Here is a 20,798-nt window from a genome sequence, read left to right as displayed (position 1 = left end):
TTCAGAATTAAGCAGAAAAAATATATTGTTCAATAACAATTTGATAATTGTTATTATCAAATTACTTATTATCCAATAATTATTGTGAAAATATAATAAAGGGGATATGTTTAGGATAAGGTAGCGTAATGCTTGTTTGTAAGCACTGTTCTGTTATAGATCCTTAGTAGCCTAAACATAAATTCAGCAAGTTCTCAGCAAAATTATTACTCTGTAAGATTCACAAAGACATTGATTCATGATCTTTTCTATCATGGCAAAAGAAAATATTATAACCTAAAAGCAGAAATGCAAAATCCATACTGCATTCACTTTCTTATGTTCCCCATTCATTAAAACACTGAAACATGTGTGAGCGATTCTCCTGTTTTCAGTTAAGCATGTGTTTTGCTTCTAAAACGTAGTCACAAACCACTGGCATCTACCCTACAGTGTCTGGTGTGATCCCACAATTTCAGAACATTCCATAAATTGGGCAGAATAAGAGAAGCAGTCGTACCTCCTCTAATCTACTTAGTCACACGTTTCCATATTCATTTGGATTGCATTACACAGAAAGACCGAACCATATCATTACAATCTGTTAACCCACCCAATAACTTTTCCAAGACTCACACATTGCTTCTAGCTAGCAAATATTATGTGCATTAAAGATGCAGGCACAAGCTACATTCTGATACCTTTACAATTCTGTGGAACAGCATGTTATTCCAGTGACTAGTGTTAGTTGAGGCAGCAGAGCTGCTCACAGAGGAACCAGGTACACAGCAAGAGAAGGGTACCACCATTTGATTCACTATAAAGAAGCTGAAAATACAGCAGGTGATTCATACACAGCACTTTTTTATCAAAGGCTAGATAATGTTGTTCCTTACTCACTCCAAATAATCACACAGTGAAGTGGCTTCATAAAGTTATTCTTTGTGCAAGGAACCCCAGATTTGTGCAAAATCCCAGATTTTTATAATTCGGATATTGGTAGGTAGTGTTACGCTTGCATTTCTATTTGCAGATTGTACCACTCTACAACAAGCAAGCCAATGAAGAAAATGGGATTATTTGTGGCAGCAGAGAAAATAAATAAGTAGGAAAATAAAAGTGTGGATCTTGTAAAGGTAATATATATCACAAATTCGGGCAGCAGAACAGAACTCGTCTTTTTTAATACTGCAGGTTTTGATGTACTATTTATTATGCACATTTTTATGTCACATTTCTATATTTGTACTCCTGCTTATTTCCCCACTCTTTAAAGATCTGTGCACTGAGCAATTGTCATCCATAAAGCTACAATATTATTGCTGTTTTACCTAGCAGTATTACTTTAAAGAAATATATATTCTCAATGTTCAAAAGCATTCCCAATGCAAATATTAAGAAAACACTGTGTATGCAATACAGAGTAGCTGCAGTAAGTGCCAACAGAAGTTACTCTAAATTAGAGTTGAATTGCAGAGTAACATCCTGATTTTAAACAGACCAATATTTTACAATATTGCAATTGACTGTGCAACAACTGTGAGGACATGGCTTTAATATTATTCTTATTTTAAGTCCATGACTTCTTTTGAAAGGTCTCAAATGCTATGGATGAGATTGTAAATATATAAAATTAATGGACTGCTTTTTCATAAGTAGTTTTATATACCTGAAGGCCTACAATAACATTTCTTGACAAAACAGCTTAGCAAGAAGAATTATTTTTCAAAAGTTCAATCAAGAATGGCTTATAAAAATGAGTGTTCTGATAAATACTCTGGTACAGGTGGTCTGAACTATCCATAACAGAAATTCCATTAGTTAGAATTTTTGAAGAGCTGCCAATGACACTTTAAATTTGAAGAGACATCTAAATAATGACAAGCAATCCTCAGTCATAGAAAGTACAGTACAGAATCCGTAGTCCTCACACTAGTAAACCATTGATTTACATAGGAATGTTATCCTGTATAATACTGAAGGATAAAGCCATACAATCAGCTCTATAGTAGCCTTTGTTTCTCAAGTGTTCAAGTGTTCTCAGCATGTTGCTAGTGTGTTGCTTTGTTTTTGTTTGTTCCCTCCTCCTCCCCCCCCCCCCCTTTATTTTTATCCTGTGGCTCATCCATGCATCTCTAAGATAAATACAGAAAATACTGTTACAGCATAAAATTCTTTCCCATGTAATACAAGGCTTGTATTGTGGGGAGGTGAGTTCCCATAAGACATGACAGTCACTAAATATTTCTAATGTTACTTATGTTATTTCTGACATAGGTATGCAGTGTGTGGGAGAATCTCTATACTCATGGGGCCAGATCTAAAACTACTGGAATTGTCGGAAATCACCACTGTGTTCAGTGATTTCTGGATCAAAGCATCAGGCATTTTAACTAGGAAGGCAAGTAACATCTTCTGGTATTCAACCAAAGAAGCTAAATTGCTTAGATTTTAATTATCTATTTACTTCTCTTCCTAAATAAATTACATAAATTATATATACATATGAATATCAGATTTTAATTACAGGTGGTTCCAAGAATGGAGGCTACTAGATCACTTCTTTGCTAATATTATTTTGGCTGTCAGCTCTGCTGCTAAAAGAAGTCTGATGATCCTATAGATCTTGTCCCAGCAATCAAAATTTAAGGAAATGTACAAAGAAAAATTATATTATATTTTACTTATAAGTTTCTCAAAAGTACAGCAAAAAGCAGAGTGATCAAATAAGCACACAAAGACAAACAACTGGGATGCATGTAAAAAGAAACAGCCAGGCTCTTCATTCCTTAGATATGTTTTCAATAAATGAGTCTGTGAGATTTAAGAAAAATAGGGCACTGGTATTGTTATCATTTGGTAGTCACCCAGAAAAAAAAAGCCTTATATTTCTCCCCTTTAAGCCATCCGATGTGGAAAGAGAAGGTAATCTTCCCATGCACTGGTCAACCTGTCGTCTAAGTGACAAAACAGCTAACAGAAGAAGTGATACCCCAGAGGACACTGGCAAAACCAACACGTGAACGGACAGGACAGAGACCAACCAGCAGACAAATCATTTTACAGCAGACAAAGGGGCAAGAAAGAAAATACTACTAAACTACCCCTTGGAGAGAAAGAGACGGGCCACCTAGAGAGATGAATGCAGTGTGAAAAGCAGATGAACGTTGCTGAGACATTTGTCACTAGCTGGACTGCAAGACGCTGACATTAATGAGGATGGCATTTGGAAGATAAAAGCAATATCTCTGAAGCAGACAATGCAGTTTCCAGGCACCATGCATGGGGACATGTTGTAATCAAAAGGGACTGGAAAATGTTCACATCTAGCAAAAGCACCACAATCACTACTGATATTTATGAGAAAATATGGATCAGGAATAAATGGCCTATGGTTTTGTCTGCAGGGTTGGTGGGGATTGTAGGTTGTTTTTTCTCTCAGCCCAGTCAATTCCCATCACATTCTGTTATTGAAGGGTTCTCCATCAGTCATCCACTTATACCTTCCGTGTCAATGGTTGGTGTTTCACCAACAAGTGCTTTTCAGGCAGCAGACCTCTAGAGGATAGCTCTGTCAACAGCAAGTGGGGATTTACAGGGGTGGAGGATCTTACTTGAGGATTATCTCCTCTTGAAAGCAAGGAGGGAGCTGGGAGATACCCTAAGCTCTGTCTGCGAGGCCACAAGCAAGTGGAGTGAGCCAGATCTGTCTGCCCTCACAGGTGTCCCAGAGCACCACCACCCTCAGAACGACATCAACATTTGACTACATATGACTCTCTCCCACTATAACACAGGAGATGGGAACTGTCACTATTAATTTATTAATCAATCATTCCTTGCTCTCATGCCTCAGTGTTAGTTGCGTCCCACAGTACATTTTGACTCTGATGCTCTCAGATGTTCCTGATCTCTCCCAGAAAGGAGAGAATACAGTGGCCCTCGGATGGTACAAGACAAACCCAAACATGCCAGAGCAACCTTCCTGATCCCCAGAGGCATCCTGCTGGGGACCTTAGATAATTAAATCCAAGATCCCATGCCTGCTTCCCTCCGCACTCATGTATTGCCCCTCTGGCCAGTATATCCACAGAAAGCTAAGAGGCTGCTTCACCACTAAAAGGAAGCCAGACCACAGCAACAGCTAATATATCAATCTGCTTGGCAGCCCATCTACTTCTTCCTCCAGGAAAGCCAATGAAGGCAGCCAAACCCCAAGTCCGGAGCAAGTTTTGGGTAAAAACTCACTCGGTACTGACCCGAAATATTGACTAGTCCGGGACAAGGTGTCCGTGAAAAAGAGGAGTTTGGTCGGTGAAAGAGGAGTTTGATCGGTGGAAGTGGAGTTTGGTCCGTGTAGAGCAGTCGCCGAGGGCCCGGCCGGACAGAGCATGTGGAGGGGCGGCTCCGGGCGCTGTCCGTGGTGCTGGCGCCGCCGCCCCGGAGCTCTCCGAGGCGCTGCACGGCCGGGCCGGGCCGGTGATCGGGGCCGGGGGGCGGCTGGGCGAGGCGAGGCAGTCGCGGAGCGGAGCACCGCAGTGTCAGCCTTGCCCCAGTCCGTCTGTAAGCACTGGTCTGCTCTCCTCGCGGGTCTTGCGCTAGCTTTCCCCGGCTCAAAAAATATTCCGACAGAAGGGAGAAGAAAAAGAAATACTAACAACCACGTGGGCTACTCGTGCTCTGAAGAAAGTTTTGGACGCGGATCCAGTAACGAACAGAGAAATGGGAACACACACTAACCCGACCGGGATGAGCACAAGCTCTTTCTGCTTCCTCTTTCATGTTGTGTGCAGGCAGCGCAGCTCCACGTGCAAAAGTGCTCTTGTCCTCAGCCTCCTGCAGAGTACCGAGCACCTCCCGATCGTCCTTCAAAACCGTCCCTTTCTCTCTCTCCACTTCAATTTAAAAATCGAAAGAGAGGTGGGAAGTGGTAGCAGAAAGCTGACTGAATTCCTCCTTTAATCACAAACAAGCCCAGCAAGACGGATTCTGGGAAAAGAAACTGTGTTATGGAGCAGCGACCAGTGTCATAGTAGTTAAAATAGAAGAGAAAAGCCTCTCACAAAAATCAATTCTTATGTAGATGAGGCAACATAAGAGTCTCTCTCTTTGCGGGCTTAGTGAATTTCTAATTAGCCCAAAGAAGCCCTGGAGGAATGAGGAAGAAAGGGAGGGAATATTGGGATATCTAGTCATAACAAATATTGTCGTGCTCTGGATTATTGCCTGGAAATACACTGAAAATGAGGGGACCCAACACCATTGTCTCAGCCGAGTTATCTCCCTTGACCTTCGGCTTTGTCCATCCAGGCTGAACAAACTTCCTGAAATGAGCATCACCCCTGCTCTCTGCCAGACACACAACTTCAGCCTCTCTAGGTCACAGAAAGGCAGAGAGGATGAGAGGCCGTTTCCCCTCCAAAGGAAGGGCACCCTCAGAGGTTTAAACAACAGCCAGAAAAACGTGGGGTTAAACAATAAACTAGTTAAAGTGCTGTCCTGTTGAACAGAGAGCAGTTTCCACTGCATTGAGAACCCGCCAATATATATCATATCAATAAAAAAGAGCTCTTCGAAAGCTTGCATAGTAATTGAGATTGGAGATCTTTTTTGATATGGGTTGGCATTTCCTCATATCAATCTGACAGAGCCAACTCAGGAAATTGCTGGTAATATTCATCTGGGGAGCACTTTCATTAAACGTAATTCATTCGACTTTCACAATAAATTGAGTGACATCCTTACAGCAGAACCTTTTTATCCTTGATGAAGTGCTTGCCAGCCTTTGGTTTTCCACTTTATTGTCACATTCCTTAAAGCAGAATCGTCAACATGTCAATCTGCTGCATGAAAAAATGCTAAAGCTGTATTTACAAAGCACCCAGGAGGTGGTTTAATGCTGACTTACAAGAAGAGCGAGTTGGGAGTTAAACTATCTGATAAATCACAGCATAACTTCACCAAGCCCAATCGGGGAACAGAAGCCAATCCTAAGGAGGGAAGGATGGCTCACACATTCATTTTCTCCAAGTGCTGGCTATTCCGAGCAATTGGTTTCTTAACCTGCTTCATCGCACTTTCCAAGACGACTGGGAAATTGGCTTTTTGTTAATTAAAATGGCGGTTTACGGATGCAGAGAAATATTAAAGAGCTTAAAATGGATACCTCTAGGTACCGACATGGAAGTTGTGGCTATTCAAAGGGAAAGGGATATTGGACTGTGCTTAGGTGCCTCCCTAAAAAGTGAAATCTATTCCAAGCGGCTTTCTTCAGAGATTTAAGAAGTGAAAATAGTACGTACTAAGCACCAGAAAATATATATATGTATCAATGCGGGAAACCCCCTTCAGAAGCTCCTAGCACGGTCCTTGATAGTTACAAAGGAAGAAAGCCCGCAAAAGAAAGAACTATCTTCCGCTTAACAGAAAAATAGAGCACAGATAAGTTTTTTTCACCAGTTCCAAGTGATTCGAGTCCCTTTATTAATCCTGTGCTTCATCTTCCGAAAGGGTAACAATTTCCTCTACACCACCGGTCTCAAACTCCTTTACAGAGGGGGAGCAGATCATCTCAAGACTGCGTAAAGTCTCTAGCAGAAAAAGCCCTGCCACTTCTCTCCCTCTCTGTCAAGCGCTCTCCCCCCCGCCCCCCCCCCCCCCCCCCCCCCCCCCCCCCCCCCCGCCTTGGACGTGAAAATTAAAAATAAAAATAAATAAATAAATAAATAATGCAAGAAATTGCTTATCTGGATTTAAAAAAAAAAAAAAAAAAAAAAAAACACGAATGCTTTCAGCACCAAATACCTCTGAGAAAACACTGTGGGTGGTGATTATGACAGGACAATGCCTTCCCTCTCTTTTGTTTTTTGTTTTCTTTTATCTTCGCTGCCTATAGAGGTTTCTTTCCTCCCACATCAAAGTAGGACACAATCAGCAACTATCTTTAAAAAGGAAAAAAAAAAATCAACTTATCTTCGCCGGCACGTGATAGCTCTTCACGTTCTCCATAGCTTTCATTAACCGGGGTGAAATGGCCGCAAACAGTGCAACACGAAGCGAAATTAAATGTACACAAACTCTGGAGCCACTAACCCCCTGTTTGCCCCCTCAGCAAACACCGCATCAGGTGTGCCACCGCTGATGCACGCGATTTTAAACCACTATCATTCAGGACATTTCTGCGGGAGCGCTTCGCTCGGCTGTCAGGAGGCCTCCAAACGGCGAGGAGCAGACCTTAAAACCCCAGCCCGGCTCGGGGAGGAGGTCAGCAGGCTGTTTCCAAGACCCTTTGCCATTGTCCTGTAAGCCAAGGTGCCGGAGTGCCCCGCAGTTGACTGACAAAGCGCCGCGCAGAGCTGCGCCCCCGCGGAACTACCTCGCAGCCCTTGTCGGGGTGGGGGGAGAAATCCCCCGCGATTTGCTCTTGCTCCGCTTAAACGCTGCACGGAGGAAAAAATCCCTGCCAGTCAATGCTGGTGTACAGCCTAATTTCCAAACCCGCCGGTGAAGAAACTCTGTGCTGGAAGAGCACGGCAAGCCGGGGAGGGGGATGTTTGCCCTAGCAGCACGCAGCGCAAAACTCGGGTTGGTTTTAGGTTCACCCAGACGGTGAGCTCTAGCCCCTTTAAAGCAGGGTGAGCCCCGCAAAACAAGTTACACCTTGCTTGCACCGTGCGAGAAGTTCCCCCTGGAGCAGGCGGGGGCAGAGCCCGCGGGCACGCCGGGGACAAATCCTGCTGCCGCCCGGCGGGGGCTTGCCGGGGGCAGAACGGGGCCAGGGCTGCGGCCACCAGCCCGCCGCTCCCCGCCCGCCCAGCGTGTCCCCTTGTCTGCCTGCCCTTATCTTATCTGCCCCGGCCTTTTGCCCAATCTTGAGCTGGCTCCCCGAGAAATAAGTAGTCAGGGTCCGTGCCGCTTTTGCCAGCAGCTTTGTCGTGCGATTCGCAGGCGCTTCTGCAGCATGTTGCTTCTACCCGGGAAAAAAATAATAATAGTAATAATGAAGAAAGAAATGAAAAGAAAGTGCCTGGCGTTTTATTGTCCTGTGGTGTCGGGCTGGAGATTCACCGGCAACTAGGCAGGAATTAAACGGGAAGGTTTCAATTAAGGGAATGGTGTAAAACCCCGGTGTCCTTATAAACAGACAGAACTGAAACCTTAAAAATAAAATACAAAGTCTACAATCTCTGTGTGGCTTTTTCTTTGTTAATATCTACGCGCTTCCCTAATGACAATTTTGAGCTCGACACAGCGCTGTTAGTTAAGAAAACATTATTCGTTAGAATAAGACTAAGATGTTCCTGAAAGAAAAGGAGGGGAGGTTCGAGGTAAATACGACCGAGCATGGCATTTTGAACAATTTCTGCTGCTCTCTAAATCTGAAGAAACAAAATACCTGCAAGCCTGTAAAGGTTGGCTCCTAATTCTACCAAATAAATACAAAGTTATTCGTTTAGGCCAAAAGAAACACACTTCGAGTGTAAGTCAAATACAGCATTTGCAATACGCTGCACAGCTCAAAACAAGGAGAACACGGATGTCTTGGATGTCTAGCTAATGTTCTTATCAATAAACATAATAGGGCGAGCCAGCTCTACCCCAGCAAAACTCTCACTCGTTTGGATCGGCCATGACCTCTATAAATTTCAGGCAATAAGGCTGAGTGGCATATGGCTCTATTAAAAAGGGGGAGAAAAGCAGAAGCACTTTTTTTTTTTTTTTCCTCCAAGATTTCATTAGGAAAAGGTTTAATGGTGGAAGGAAAAAAAAAAAAAAAAAAAAAAAAAAAAAAAAAAAAAAGAGCAGCGGTTTGCTGGGTGGAGAGGAATCAGAAGCCGGCGAATGAGGAACTTGAAGGCAGCCCAGTCTGGCTGCGGCTGTTCACTTTCTCTGCACAGCGCCTGGCTAAGGCGGAGGGGAAACATGTTTTCCCTCTGTGTTATCAACCTCCCTCAAGGAGGATCCTTTAACAAACTCAGTGGGAAGCTGTTGGTGTTGTCATTTCATTTCCCCTTCCTAACAGGCTGGGTACCGAAAATCCAACTCCTGCTTGGCGCTGCCCGAGTGATGCTCAGGCGGAGCGGCACCGGGGGCTGCACCTCGCTGCCTAAAGCCTAACCAAAACTTCGTGCTCCCCGGCTGATAAGCAGTTTATCGTCGCGCAAACTTTCGGATTCACTCCCTAAATGCAGAGCATGGGGAGAGGGAGGCTGGCGTAAACGTGCGAGCAGCGACTTAGGAAGTCTTGGGCTGGGCAGGGAAATCCTTTGGATCCCCCTCGAGCGTTTTGGCAGAAGACCCAGCCGAGCCGAAGAGCGCATCCCCTCCCCCTAGCCTGCCTTTTTTTACTTTTTTTTTTTTTTTTTTTTTTTTTACCATATTCGCATTGTTTCGAGGGAAACTGAAAAAAAAAAAAAAATCGTCTCCTTTTCTCTAACGCCAAACACTCGGAACACACACACACACACACACGAAAAAAAAAAAAAGCATTCAGGTAATGAAGTCTGTAACTAAACGGTAATTGAATCAGCATAATTTGCACACTGAATGGTTTTCAAATGCTCCCAGTTTACAATTAAAGGAGAATTAATGCGCTTGTTGTTCAGACTGCGGCGCATTAGAATAAATCCAGCACTGTTGTTGTAATGAGTCGGGAGCAGTTTAACTGCCAGCAAACACATTTAAAATTTAACACGATGTATCGATCTCGCTCCGGCTTTTTGATAGATTATTCGCCGCGCACTTTTCTCCCCCCATACCCCCACCCCCGCCTGTAAAACCGCCGGGGCTGGAAGGGAGGGGAATTTGGGGGTGGGGGGGAGGGGGATACCGAGGGAGGGTTCGGGCCGGCCGCGACCCCCTGCGCTGGGCTCTGTGCGGCCGCGGGAGGAGCGCGCAGGCGGCCGGGTCTGCCCCCCCTCCCCAGCCCCCCGTCGGTCCCCCCCACCCCCGGCCGGGATCGGCGGCCCGCAGCGCCCCCAGGCGGCCCGGCCGCGGCAGCGCAGGGGGTCGCGGAGAGGAGCGGAGCGGGCAGCGCCGCCCCCCGCCCCCGCCAGCCCCGCAGCCGCAGCCGGAGCATCCCCGGAGCGGGTGTCGGGGTGCTTGTGGCTCCTGGAAAAAGGGCTCCTTCCTTGCCCTCCGCCGCGGGGAGGATGCTCCGCAGAGCGCTCGGCTGATGAATGGCGCATCAGGCAGGGCTGGGAAGGGGCAGCCCGCCGGGGGTTGCTCCTGGAGGTTTTTAAGGAGGGAGAAAGTGGGAGCGAAAGGAGATAGCGCCGCTGTTTGCTCGCGTTCCCCCGGCTAATCTCAGGGGAGATTCGCCACGGAACCAACGGGACCGCACGCGGAAAACCCATGCAGCTCCGCTCCTCGCTGCGCGCTGCGCGCCCGGGCTTCGCATCCCGGATGGGCACGGTGCTGGAGGGCTGCTGGGGGGCTCCCGGGGGGCTGCCACCCCCGGCCGAGGGCAGGCGTAAGAAGTTGCCTCCGCTCCGGAGCCTGCCAGGGAGCCCCCCCGGAGGCGTTGCCGTGCCCGCACTGGCACCGGGGGACCCGGTCCGGGAGGTGGCACCGGGGAGCCCCCCGAGCCCGCTGTCCCCGAGGGGAGCAGAAGTTGCGGGGTTGCCCCCCCTGTACCATCCTACCGGCCCCGGGCTGCCCGGGAGGCGGCGGCAGTTGCCGTGAGTTTGCTCGTTCTCCGCCGGGCTGCTGCCCCCTTCCCCGCCGCGCTCCCCCCGGCACCGGGGGGCACTCACCAAGTAGAGGGTGGGCTGCAGCAGAAGGACCGCGTACCAGTAGACAGCCTGCATCCTCGCCGCTCAAACTTCCCCCGCGCTGCCTTCGCTGCCTCTTTGTTCCTTCCAGAACATAGATCCACCTGACATCCACTTTACAGAACGAGCGGAGCTCTCACCAGCCTAGACAAAAATGAAATTATAGACCCCATGACCACAAGACAAGGTTAGGCTTGAGACAAGGGGGGAAGAGAGGTGCGTAGGAAAGGGGGGGCGGGAGAGAAGGAGGAGATGGGGTGTGTGGATGAGGGTGGGGGGGAACAAAAAACGATTAAAATCGAGTTAATCCGGCGGCAGAGTAAAGTGGTCGCGCGGTCCAGGCTGGCTGCGGAGCGCCCTGTGGGCAGCGCTACCAGGCGCTCGCTCCTTTTGCCGGGCTGGGGAGCCCCGGGGGTGGGCTGGGACGGCCCGGGGGTGCCACCGCCAGCCCCGCCGCCCTCCCGCCCGCCTCCCTGCGCGCCCCCGCCGGGCACCGGGCGGCAGCCGCCCGCCGCGGAGCCCCGCAGCGCCGGAGCGCGGAGGAGAGGGGTCGGGGGTGCGGCGCCGGGGCTCCGGCGGCTTCAAGCCGGGACCCCCGGGCAGGCTCCTCGCCCCCCCGCACCCCCCGCAAGCCCACCTCCCTCCCCTCCGCCGCTCCTAAAGCACCCAAAATGCTCGCCCCGGGCCGGGGCCGCGCCGCGGGGCGCCCCGACGGGCTCCGACCCCCGACCCCCGGCCCCGGCCCTCTCCGCCCCCGCGCCCCGCGGACAGCCCCGGCGCCGCGGGGGGGCCGCGGCGGGGATACGTACGGCGTGGGGGGTCCGACGGCGGCCGGGGCTCCGCGGGGCGCTCCATGGGCGAGCCTAGAGGGGCCGAGCGGCGCGGCGCAGCCCGCCGCCCCTGCGCATCTCCTGGCCGCGCTCCGCGCCGGGCCGTCCCGCGGCCGCTGGGCATCCGGCGGTGGCGGGGCGGCTGGCAGGCTGTCCGTCCCCCCCTCGCCTCCCCTTCTCCGCACACAGCCGAGCAGGACACTTACGGGAGGAGGGAGCTGCCCGGGCTGCCCGCTCGCCTTCGGCGGGGGGCGCGGGCAGGAGTGGCGGCAGCGGCGCTCCGGGGCGTCCAGGGCGATTTGTCTCTATTAAAAATGCCTTATCGGCGAGGGAGCGGCGAGCGCCTGCTCTTTAACTTCAGATAAAATCTATCTGCAAAGACCTTGGCCGAGCATCTCGGAATAAAGCGCCGGAGCCGAGCGCCGTCCGAGCCTCACTGCTTGGGGAGAGAGAAAGAGCGGCGGAGGGGGGAGGAGAGGGGGGGGCTTGCCTGGCGGAGAGGGGAAGGGAGGAGGGAGAAAGGGGACTTCAACGGCGTCCCATCCTCTCCTCCGAGCGGGGTGATGAATCAGAGCCCTCCCCGAGCGGCGAGAGCCGCCCCGCGCCGCCCGCCCTGCCTGCCCCGCCGGGCTGCTCGCCCTGCCCAGCGCCGGGAAGGAGCCGGCCGGAGCCTCGCTTTTTTCTCTTTCATTTCAGTTTTTCCGCCTCCCTCGGGGGAGGCGTCCCGTGCACCGCCAGCCCGGAGCAGAGCCGGCCGGGGCTGCGGAGCCGAGCTGCGGGATGGCAGGGAGGGAAGGAGGGATGGAGGGATGCTTCTCCCCGCCGGCAGGAACCTGTAGCTGGACGGCCCCGCGGAGGGAGACTGGGGAAGCTTGGCCCTGCCCCGTGCCGTGCCTAATCCCGCCAGCTGTCATGCAAAGAGAAAGGTCTCATCGACCTTGTTTGCCTTCTTCTTTACAAGTCCTGGGGTTTCTTCTCCTGCCCTCTTCCATCCTCCCCAAACCGTACCGTTACCACTGTGACATTGGGACAGGGTGAAGGGGAGGATACCAACAGCACAGGGTTGCCTTACCAGATCCCCGGCCTCGACAGCAAAGCTCAGATTTATCACCTCCCAAAGGGGAGCCAAGAAGCAAGCCAGAGTGCTGTACAGAGCAGGAAACGAGAGAGAGAGAGAGAAAGAGAGAGAGAGAGAGGAAGGACTTCACTTGTCCTGCCAAATCCTTGCTGCTCTCAGAGCATGTCCTTGTAATTAACATTTGCAATCTGAGGCTTCAATACCAATCTGTAAAATACTGTATTAAGTCGGGGGTCTGAGTCTGGGATGCTGTAATAAGAGGGGAGCAGGAAAAGGAGGAGGAAGGTAATGAATATTCCTTGGAAGGGCGGCACCATAGCTTCCCCCATGGCCATCGCTGCTCCAGACACCTGGAAGATGGACACCTCCATATGTCCCCAGCACCATCCCTCTGTTAGACATGTGGGACGCTCACGTCACGGCTTTGAACAGGAGCATGCAGCCTGCGAGGAATCATACTGTCATCCTGCCCCTCCAGACAGCCTCTGCAATACCATGCAGGCTGAAGCTGCCTAGGGACTTCTTGTTTCCAACGGGTAACAAATCAAAAATCACAGCTGACTTATCCCTCCTGCCAGCTGCCTCCTTTCTGTCTTTTCCACTCTTATTCCCCATAAGTGAGGGGCTTTGTCTGCATTTATTAATCAATCTATAGATAGAAAGATAAATGTTACTTTATTAGCACAGAACAAACTTGCCACAAGCTGAGTGGAGCCTACTGATGACCTAGGCTATGGATCTTTGCAAGAAGCCACTGAGATACATATTTAGATCCAGCATGGTTGCTCTTACCTCAGATAGGAGATTGCAGGGTTGATATGGAGCAGGAAGAGCAAATGCAATGTCTGACTGATTTCCATAGGTCACGTTCCTGAGGAGGACAATGCTTGTTTGAGAAGGAACAATCCACTCTAGGGCCTGTATAACTCGATTCAGCCTCAGCAAGGTTTGATCGTTAATGTCTTCATAGTGGAGGTGACAAGGAAGTAGTCCTTGGAGAAGAATTCTTCCTCCAGCTGGGCAAACCAAACATCTTCCCAGTCTTTCTGACCCAGATCCTTGTGTCTCATTTAGGGGAGAACTGCAGAGGAATGTTGGACTCCATTGGCATCACGAGAATGGTTACTCTTGACTTCAGCCCACTGAAATCTCCTCCTCCTGTGAATTCAGCGAGATCTATGAACAGTCTGGTCTGCATGCTACCTACCTCAGGCATCAGAAGGCTCTTGAGGTAAAGGTCTTAAGGGGGAGGAACCTATTTTCAGTTGTGTGGGGGCTGATCCAAGGCTTTAGTGAAAACTTCTTCATACTTCGGCTGACCTCCACAGCCAAAGGCACTGAGAAAACTGATGTTCCATTTGGACTGCTTCTCTCTATTGTGTCTCCAGAAGACAGGAGAAAGGATCATATGGAAGCCTGGATTGATCTTTTTTGCCAAAGAAAAAAAATATATAAAATAAAATATAAAAAAGCAGGCTACAACGTATTCCAGCTGTGAACATTTTCAAAGGGAATGCACTACTTATCTGACATTTAGGATTTTTCAACATAGTCATTTGACTTTTATCTGATTCTGTAATATTAGCAGAGCAGCTTAAGTGAAATATTAGATTTTTTAAAGTTAATTTTAATTTCAACCATTTGGATACTGTATGTAATCTTAGCAACAAGGTCCCCAGCAAGGTAGTGTGAGCTGGTGGGGCTTTAAAGAATCACAAATTCTGGGCTTACTAATGGACTTTTAAAAAGTCCAATTAGACTTTAAAATGCAATTGGGCTATTTTTAAAGCTTTGAAATATATTCTGACCTTTAGGTAGCTTCCCTGTTATTGCGAAGAAAGCTTCCTGGCTTGCAGAACTAAAAGGGTCACAGACAGAAAATCCAAAGACAATGGCAAGTGATTAATAATTGCTAGGGGTTCCAAAAGAAGATGGGCACATGGTTTAATTGCTTGAGGCACTAGAAGAAGATACAGTGCTCTAATGATAAATATCAAATAAGTGGGCTAAATTTACTGTGCAATGTAACTAACCTCCCTGCACATGGGCATTTACTGTGCAATGTAACTAACCTCCCTGCACAGGTTATGTATGAAGTAAAACTGGCAAATAGATCTGAATCCTCTGCAATACAATCCATAGAGCATAAGTGTCTATTTTGGAAAAACTGCTTGGGAGAAGAAAAAAAAAAAAAAGTTAAAAAAAAAAAAAAGTAAATAAGAGAAACCAAAGGTGGGCCAGGGTACTAAAGGCTGAAGCAAGACTTAGGAGGTGAAAAGCCGATGCAGCTTAACCACCATTTTTCAGTCTGCTCTGAACTAGACTTTTTTTTTCTCTGTGTTTCATTGCTACAATCAATGCCTGGGTCAGGAATTTTCGTGAAGTCAATAGAAGTTTTGTCCCATCTCTTTAAAGGATATATTAAATTGTTAACAATGGCTGTCTTCAAACAAAAAAAATCTGCCTGTGCTATGAGCAAATATCATCTCATCAATATGCATGTTGAAGTACTATTGAATTCAAGTGCAGTTGCATATGCACTACAGTGACAGATTATGGCCTCCACAGCTTTTCTATATTTGTACTATACAGTACAGGCCAGATGCCTCATATCATTCATGTAAATAATCTTACTGAAATGTTCTTCATATTGCCAACCGCTAATTCATCAGACCTTCTCTTTTTATTCCTTCCCCTTTTCACATATTAAATAGATTTAGTTTGGTTTCAAGGAAATCTTCGTGTACAAACAGAGTATTTTTACTGTTAGTATAAATACTACAAACAGAATCCCTTGTCACATCTTATTTTCATTCTTTCAAGGTCAGAATATGACTGTATGTACTATTCATATATCTAAATATAAAAATATCTCTGTGAGACTCTTATTTTTATTGCATTGATTTCTGCCTACTTACAGTCAAAGACATACCGTGAAGTGGTGTTACTCTGTATTCAATATGGAAAAATACAGGAATACTCCAGGTACTACAAGGGAAGGGTCTTGAATTCATGATGTTTTTAATTATTTCTCCTGTCATTATGTCATGAGGAATCACACAACGGTGGAGTGAGCTGTGGCATTCAGTATCAAAGATGACTAAAAGGTAATGTACTAACAGTAATGCCTGGATCACTCGATACTTCTGTGATATAAATGTGAGCAAGCCTACAGGCTTCACTGGACTTATTCCAGGTGACACTCTGTGTGCGCACACATACTCAGGATTTTTTCCAAAATACTTGAGATAAGGTGAGACATAAATTATTGCCTATATGAATAAAATTTACAGCCAAGTTTATCTACAGGACTGGCTCATTAATAATGCCTTTAAATCCAAGGGAAAAAAAAAATCTCATGAATCATGAATGCAATAAGTAAAAAAGCTTTCTAATCTTCTTTGCATAGGGAGCTTCTTTTCTAACATAATGTGTATAATAGAGATTTGTATTTGCATTCACATTTATTTCATCCATTAGATCTTGACAACACAGGAAATAGAAGAGTTTTAATAATACCCATAAGAAAAGAAAAGAAAAAAAAAAAGAAAAGAAGGAAAAAAAAAATAAAGTAATGGAAGGTGTCTGTACTGAACAAAGAATAATGTTGTCCAGAAAATACCACAACTTGGGTGATTTTCCTAAAGACATAATTAGATTTCAAAAATACTGTAGGACTAAGTGATTTTTTAAATTAAAATCCAATTATTGGAATACTTCATGATGGCCACTCTAGGGATTATTAGCTGACAGCAACACTTGTTGAAATCGTAAAACTTGATAAAAAAAGTTTTATTAAAATCTCCTCTGTGTGTTTTTTTAATTGCACAGTAACCCAACACATATAATATTAGCTGGAAAGGCTTTATGCAAAAGAGCTAAAATATGAGGGAGTTAAATTGTCTTAAAGTATAAATTGATCTGGAAGACAGCCTTTGAGGCAGATTGTCTCCACTTTCTGAGAGAAATAAAGTGGGGAAGACCCTGAAGGGTTTTTGGGCTTCTTGCAGGGCCAGAGGAAGCAGGGACAATCACAGCTGAAGGCACCATGAAAGCAAAGGCTCTTGGGCTCCTGGAAGCACATCACTTTTCAAGGTTTGGCCAAAAAGTGCTTTGTACAAATTCTGAGCATCCAGGACAGAAGTCAGCTCCACATAGAAAAAGAGGAAAAGGCAAAACTTCTCCCCAGAAGCCTGGCTGGATAGGACATCCTGGCTCTATATCACATGTGCCTTAAGCAGAAGTCAACTCCCTGACATAGCATTACAGCCACTGAAGGAAGATCTCCTAGTGTTTTTCCCTCTCTCATTTTTTCTCAGTCACACTGCAGCAGTTGCGTATGCTCAAGCAGTGCCAGGTTGACCGTCCTGAAGACAGAATTTACCTGTTACTTTATGGAGCAGTTGCTGCAGAATGGCAGGATGCCAGGCTGTCAACATCTCCAAAGGCTCTGAGGGCAGCTCCTTCCTCACACTACTCCCTCCCTTGAGTTTTGTGCCAAGAACATTACAGAATGGCCAACAGGCAGGGCCCAGAGCAGTGCTGGGTCTTCTGCTCCAAGCTCACTTATCCATGGGAACCTGGACTGGAGCTACGGCTTATATGCACTGCAATAAACAACCTCACAGATCTGTTGACATCAAGGGAAGTAAAGGTGGTGAATGACTGGAACTGCTATGTCAAAAAGAAACCTTATTCTTTTTTATGGAGGCAGCTGATAAAGGGGCAAATTATCTCACTTTGAACAGCCCGAGACCTGAGCTCAGACGCAGGACTCTTCATGCCAAATACTGTTGCCAGTGGCTGTAGCTGAGATGAAGTGGGCTCCTGGGTGAGTTTTCAAAGAGATATGTGCAGCTCTAAACCCTTTCAGATTGTTTTTTCTTTGTGGGTAGCTTGTAATCTACCTACTATGATGATTTGGGTGGCAGAACGTGAGTGAGGGTGATAGTTTACCTTTCAAAATGACATAGCTTAGTATATTTGGTTTTGTAAGGCAAGAAGAGATATTGTGGAATAACTCAGAAATTTCTGCCTTTCATGTTTTAGACCCTTAAACTTGGTCTAGCAGTCTATTCTTCCTCAGACAAATGAAAGTTTTGAGACTTTCTGCAAATGAGGTAGAGTTAAGCCTTTGTGAAAGTTCATGTTTGGATACCTCTTGCATGAAAATGTGTCAAATTTTATCTTGTAATAACAACACAATAATTGTTTTTGCCTAGCCAAGCCTACATCTGCTATGAAAACAAAATGAGATATTTTAGACCTGAACATTCTTAAATCTTTATTAGAAATGGACAAATCTCAGAAGAACTTTCACCTTTGATGAAAGGCTGAAATAGACTTTTGTCTTTGCTTTACAAGGGGAGAGAAGGCTTCAGGCAACATATCAAATAAATTACAGAAGAAATGAAATTCCTGCTTTTGCATGCAGCTGTTGCTGAGGTATGAATACTTGGCTGCAAAAAGACAGCTGTCAGGATCACCGGTATTAATGAATATATATTTAAAAACAAAGGAATGTTGATTTGTTGAGTTACTTTGCTGTGCTGATGCAATAGCTGTACTGCACACACATGCATTTCCATTTTACTCTTGAGAAAACTTTGCTAAAAATTATTGGAAAGTAAAGCCAAAAATCAGACGAAAGAGAAGTAACCAATTCCTTTGGTTTACATCATTTAATGTAAAAAATCATACTGTCTCTGTCAAAGATTTATAAGGGATGGTGGGGGGGTACGTGGGGGGGGGAGGTGTTAATTACGCTGGATTATTACAATCTTCCAGTGCCACCTTGTGGTTTAGCATAAGACTGCAAAATGCATCCAACATTAAACTTCACATTTGCCAAGCATAAACACCCAATTGCGCATGTAGCAGTCCATAAGTTAAGATAACAAACTGAGAATGGGAAGAGAGTTTTTCATCCTGTGTATTGAACAGCATTTTTCTCTGGCTACAAACAACATGCCAGCTTCTGCTGGTATAGAGTTGCACCCATTATGCCCAATGCTAACATTTGGGTATTACTCAAAGGGCGTGATCTAAAGCATATTGCAGAGAGCCTCTGAGGGGGGATTTCCAACAGACTATGTCAGAACTGATTTAGCATTATTTTGTGTCTATGCCATGTACTTTAGCACCAAGGATGTGCTTTTTGTTTTGAAACCGCTGTTCTTACTTTACCATGAGTGTATCACCATACACGGCCTTACCACATGTGGGCCGCTATTCCAGTGCTACATCACTCCCACTTCCTAAACCTACTAGGACTTCCTTTGCTGCAATCTGAGGCTTCATTATTGAATCACGCTTAGAGCAATGGGGTAACAGTTCCTGAACAGAGACCTTAGACATTGCTACAAGAGCAAAACCTTGCATAAATATGCATAGTACCTTGGTGATAAGGGCTTTGCACCAACAGATAAGTGGACTTCTTAAAGCTGGAAGTGAAGAAATACACATCATCCAGAAATAAAATTGGCCCATTTCAGGTGGACATAACCTCTCTGAACAGGAAAAGCACACCTTTGAGAAGGGAAGGTGTACAAGACAGCAGCAATGGCAGTGACACCGGCATTAGCTGCCGGCTGGCTCACACTCAGACTGGTACTGTGAACTGTGTTTCATGGGTAAGACAGTACAGTTCCCAGGCTAACTCACCCCACATCCTAGAGAAACTGCCATTTTCAGCTATACAAGACTTGGAGCGATGGCAAAGGCGTTTAGAGGACATCAAAAATTAAACCAAGGGGAATCCAGTTGCTTGTTTTCAAAAAATCCATACAACTCACAGAAGGCAATTGTATGAAAATAATCTCTAGGTTGCTAAAGCTGAATTGACTACTAAGATCAAAATCATTCCTGGATAATTATGTCTCAAATGATCTTCCAGTGCCAGTCAACCATTATATAACAGCTCTTAAATTGGGATTCCTGTTTTGGAGAATGAACCATTTAGCGTACTGACAGAGCCATCTTTTAAGTTTCAGCCCACACTCCTTACAAATCTGTGCTGACAAATCTGTTGTTTCATGTCATCTGTCGATAGTATATATTATGCCATTTTCAAAGGTGCTGAGCTTATGTACTGTACCACTCATAAGATAATAGGATCATAAAACATAATTGTAAGAAGCACATTTTAGGAAGATTCATCTTCCTCTCGAGGATATAAGATGTGTCCATGGTTTTATATCCACACATAGATTTAAGGAGACTATCAGATGCTGACAGAGGCCTGATTTAAACAGCAATGTTAGAGCAAGGTGGCCATGATCACTCCAGCTCCCCAGGTAATCCAGACTTGTAGATCTCATTTTGTCTCACAGATGTGGAGGACAGTCTCAGTATGAATGACTAAACTCTTTCTAGACAAACGCATGCTAACTAAACTGGCATCTATGTGCACATCAGAACTTGGATGCACTGTTTTACTGAGTTTGGATATCTCCAGATTCAGATATACAGTCTGAAATTACTCTGCAATAACAGACTGTTTAGAATTAAATCTGCATTTCCAAGCTGATTAGTTCAAACACAGAAAGAGTAAATTTGAGTTCTAGAGATCAGAATTCTAGAATTTATATGTCCCTAGTCTTAAGGGGAATTACATTTCAAGTTAAGTGTGTGTGTGGAGGAAATTATATAGTTAATTATGTTTTAAGCTCAATGAAATTTTGAAACATTGCCAGCATGGCAGAGTGCACTGAGATAAAACAGATGTAAGGAGCTCAGTTTTAGAACTTGTTCAGTATAAGCCCTTGTTGACTAAAATTTAGTAAATCCTGGAGCTTGGTAGTTTAAACTCTGACTTTGAATTACATCCACAGATTTAATGAACAATCTTTAACTGGATCAAGTATAAAGCTGGTCAGAGAAAATGATAAATAGGTACCTGTTTGTTTCCCATTTGAGTGCTGGGCACTGCAAAGATAGATTAATTACTCTTAATTAACTATCTCCTTTGTAGAAGCTTGAAGCAAACTATCTAATGAGGCCAAAAAAAAGAGTGGAAGCTACTTGATTCGCTTAATGTGCAAGAATCGTCTGCGCAATTATCTGCCCTCTGAGCAAATGGGGTGCACTCGTAGAAACCAAGCTCCTGGCCCTGGTAAATGTGACAAATAGAAGGAACTT

General features: G+C 46.0%; 1 protein-coding gene across 2 annotated transcripts in view; it reads right to left on the bottom strand.

Annotated features, from left to right (window-relative positions):
• NXPH1 (neurexophilin 1) overlaps positions 1-11,958 on the bottom strand; it is a 153,134-nt gene extending 141,176 nt beyond the window's left edge. Inside the window, exons 1-2 of one of the 2 annotated variants that reach the window (XM_032182047.1) lie at positions 11,788-11,958; positions 10,734-10,895 (exon numbers count right to left, since the gene is read on the bottom strand). In XM_032182047.1, the coding sequence (XP_032037938.1) occupies positions 10,734-10,787 (54 nt within the window). In that variant the 5' untranslated portion in view covers positions 10,788-10,895; positions 11,788-11,958. Of the gene's footprint in view, positions 1-10,733; positions 10,896-11,560; positions 11,590-11,787 lie in introns of those variants that run through there. The other variant, XM_032182046.1, reaches the window with a different exon arrangement.
• Between the last annotated feature and the right edge of the window lie 8,840 nt (positions 11,959-20,798).

Source organism: Aythya fuligula, chromosome 2, assembly GCF_009819795.1.
Source record: "Aythya fuligula isolate bAytFul2 chromosome 2, bAytFul2.pri, whole genome shotgun sequence".
NCBI classification, from domain to species: Eukaryota; Metazoa; Chordata; class Aves; order Anseriformes; family Anatidae; genus Aythya; species Aythya fuligula.
This window is presented reverse-complemented; position numbering and strand designations above follow the sequence as displayed.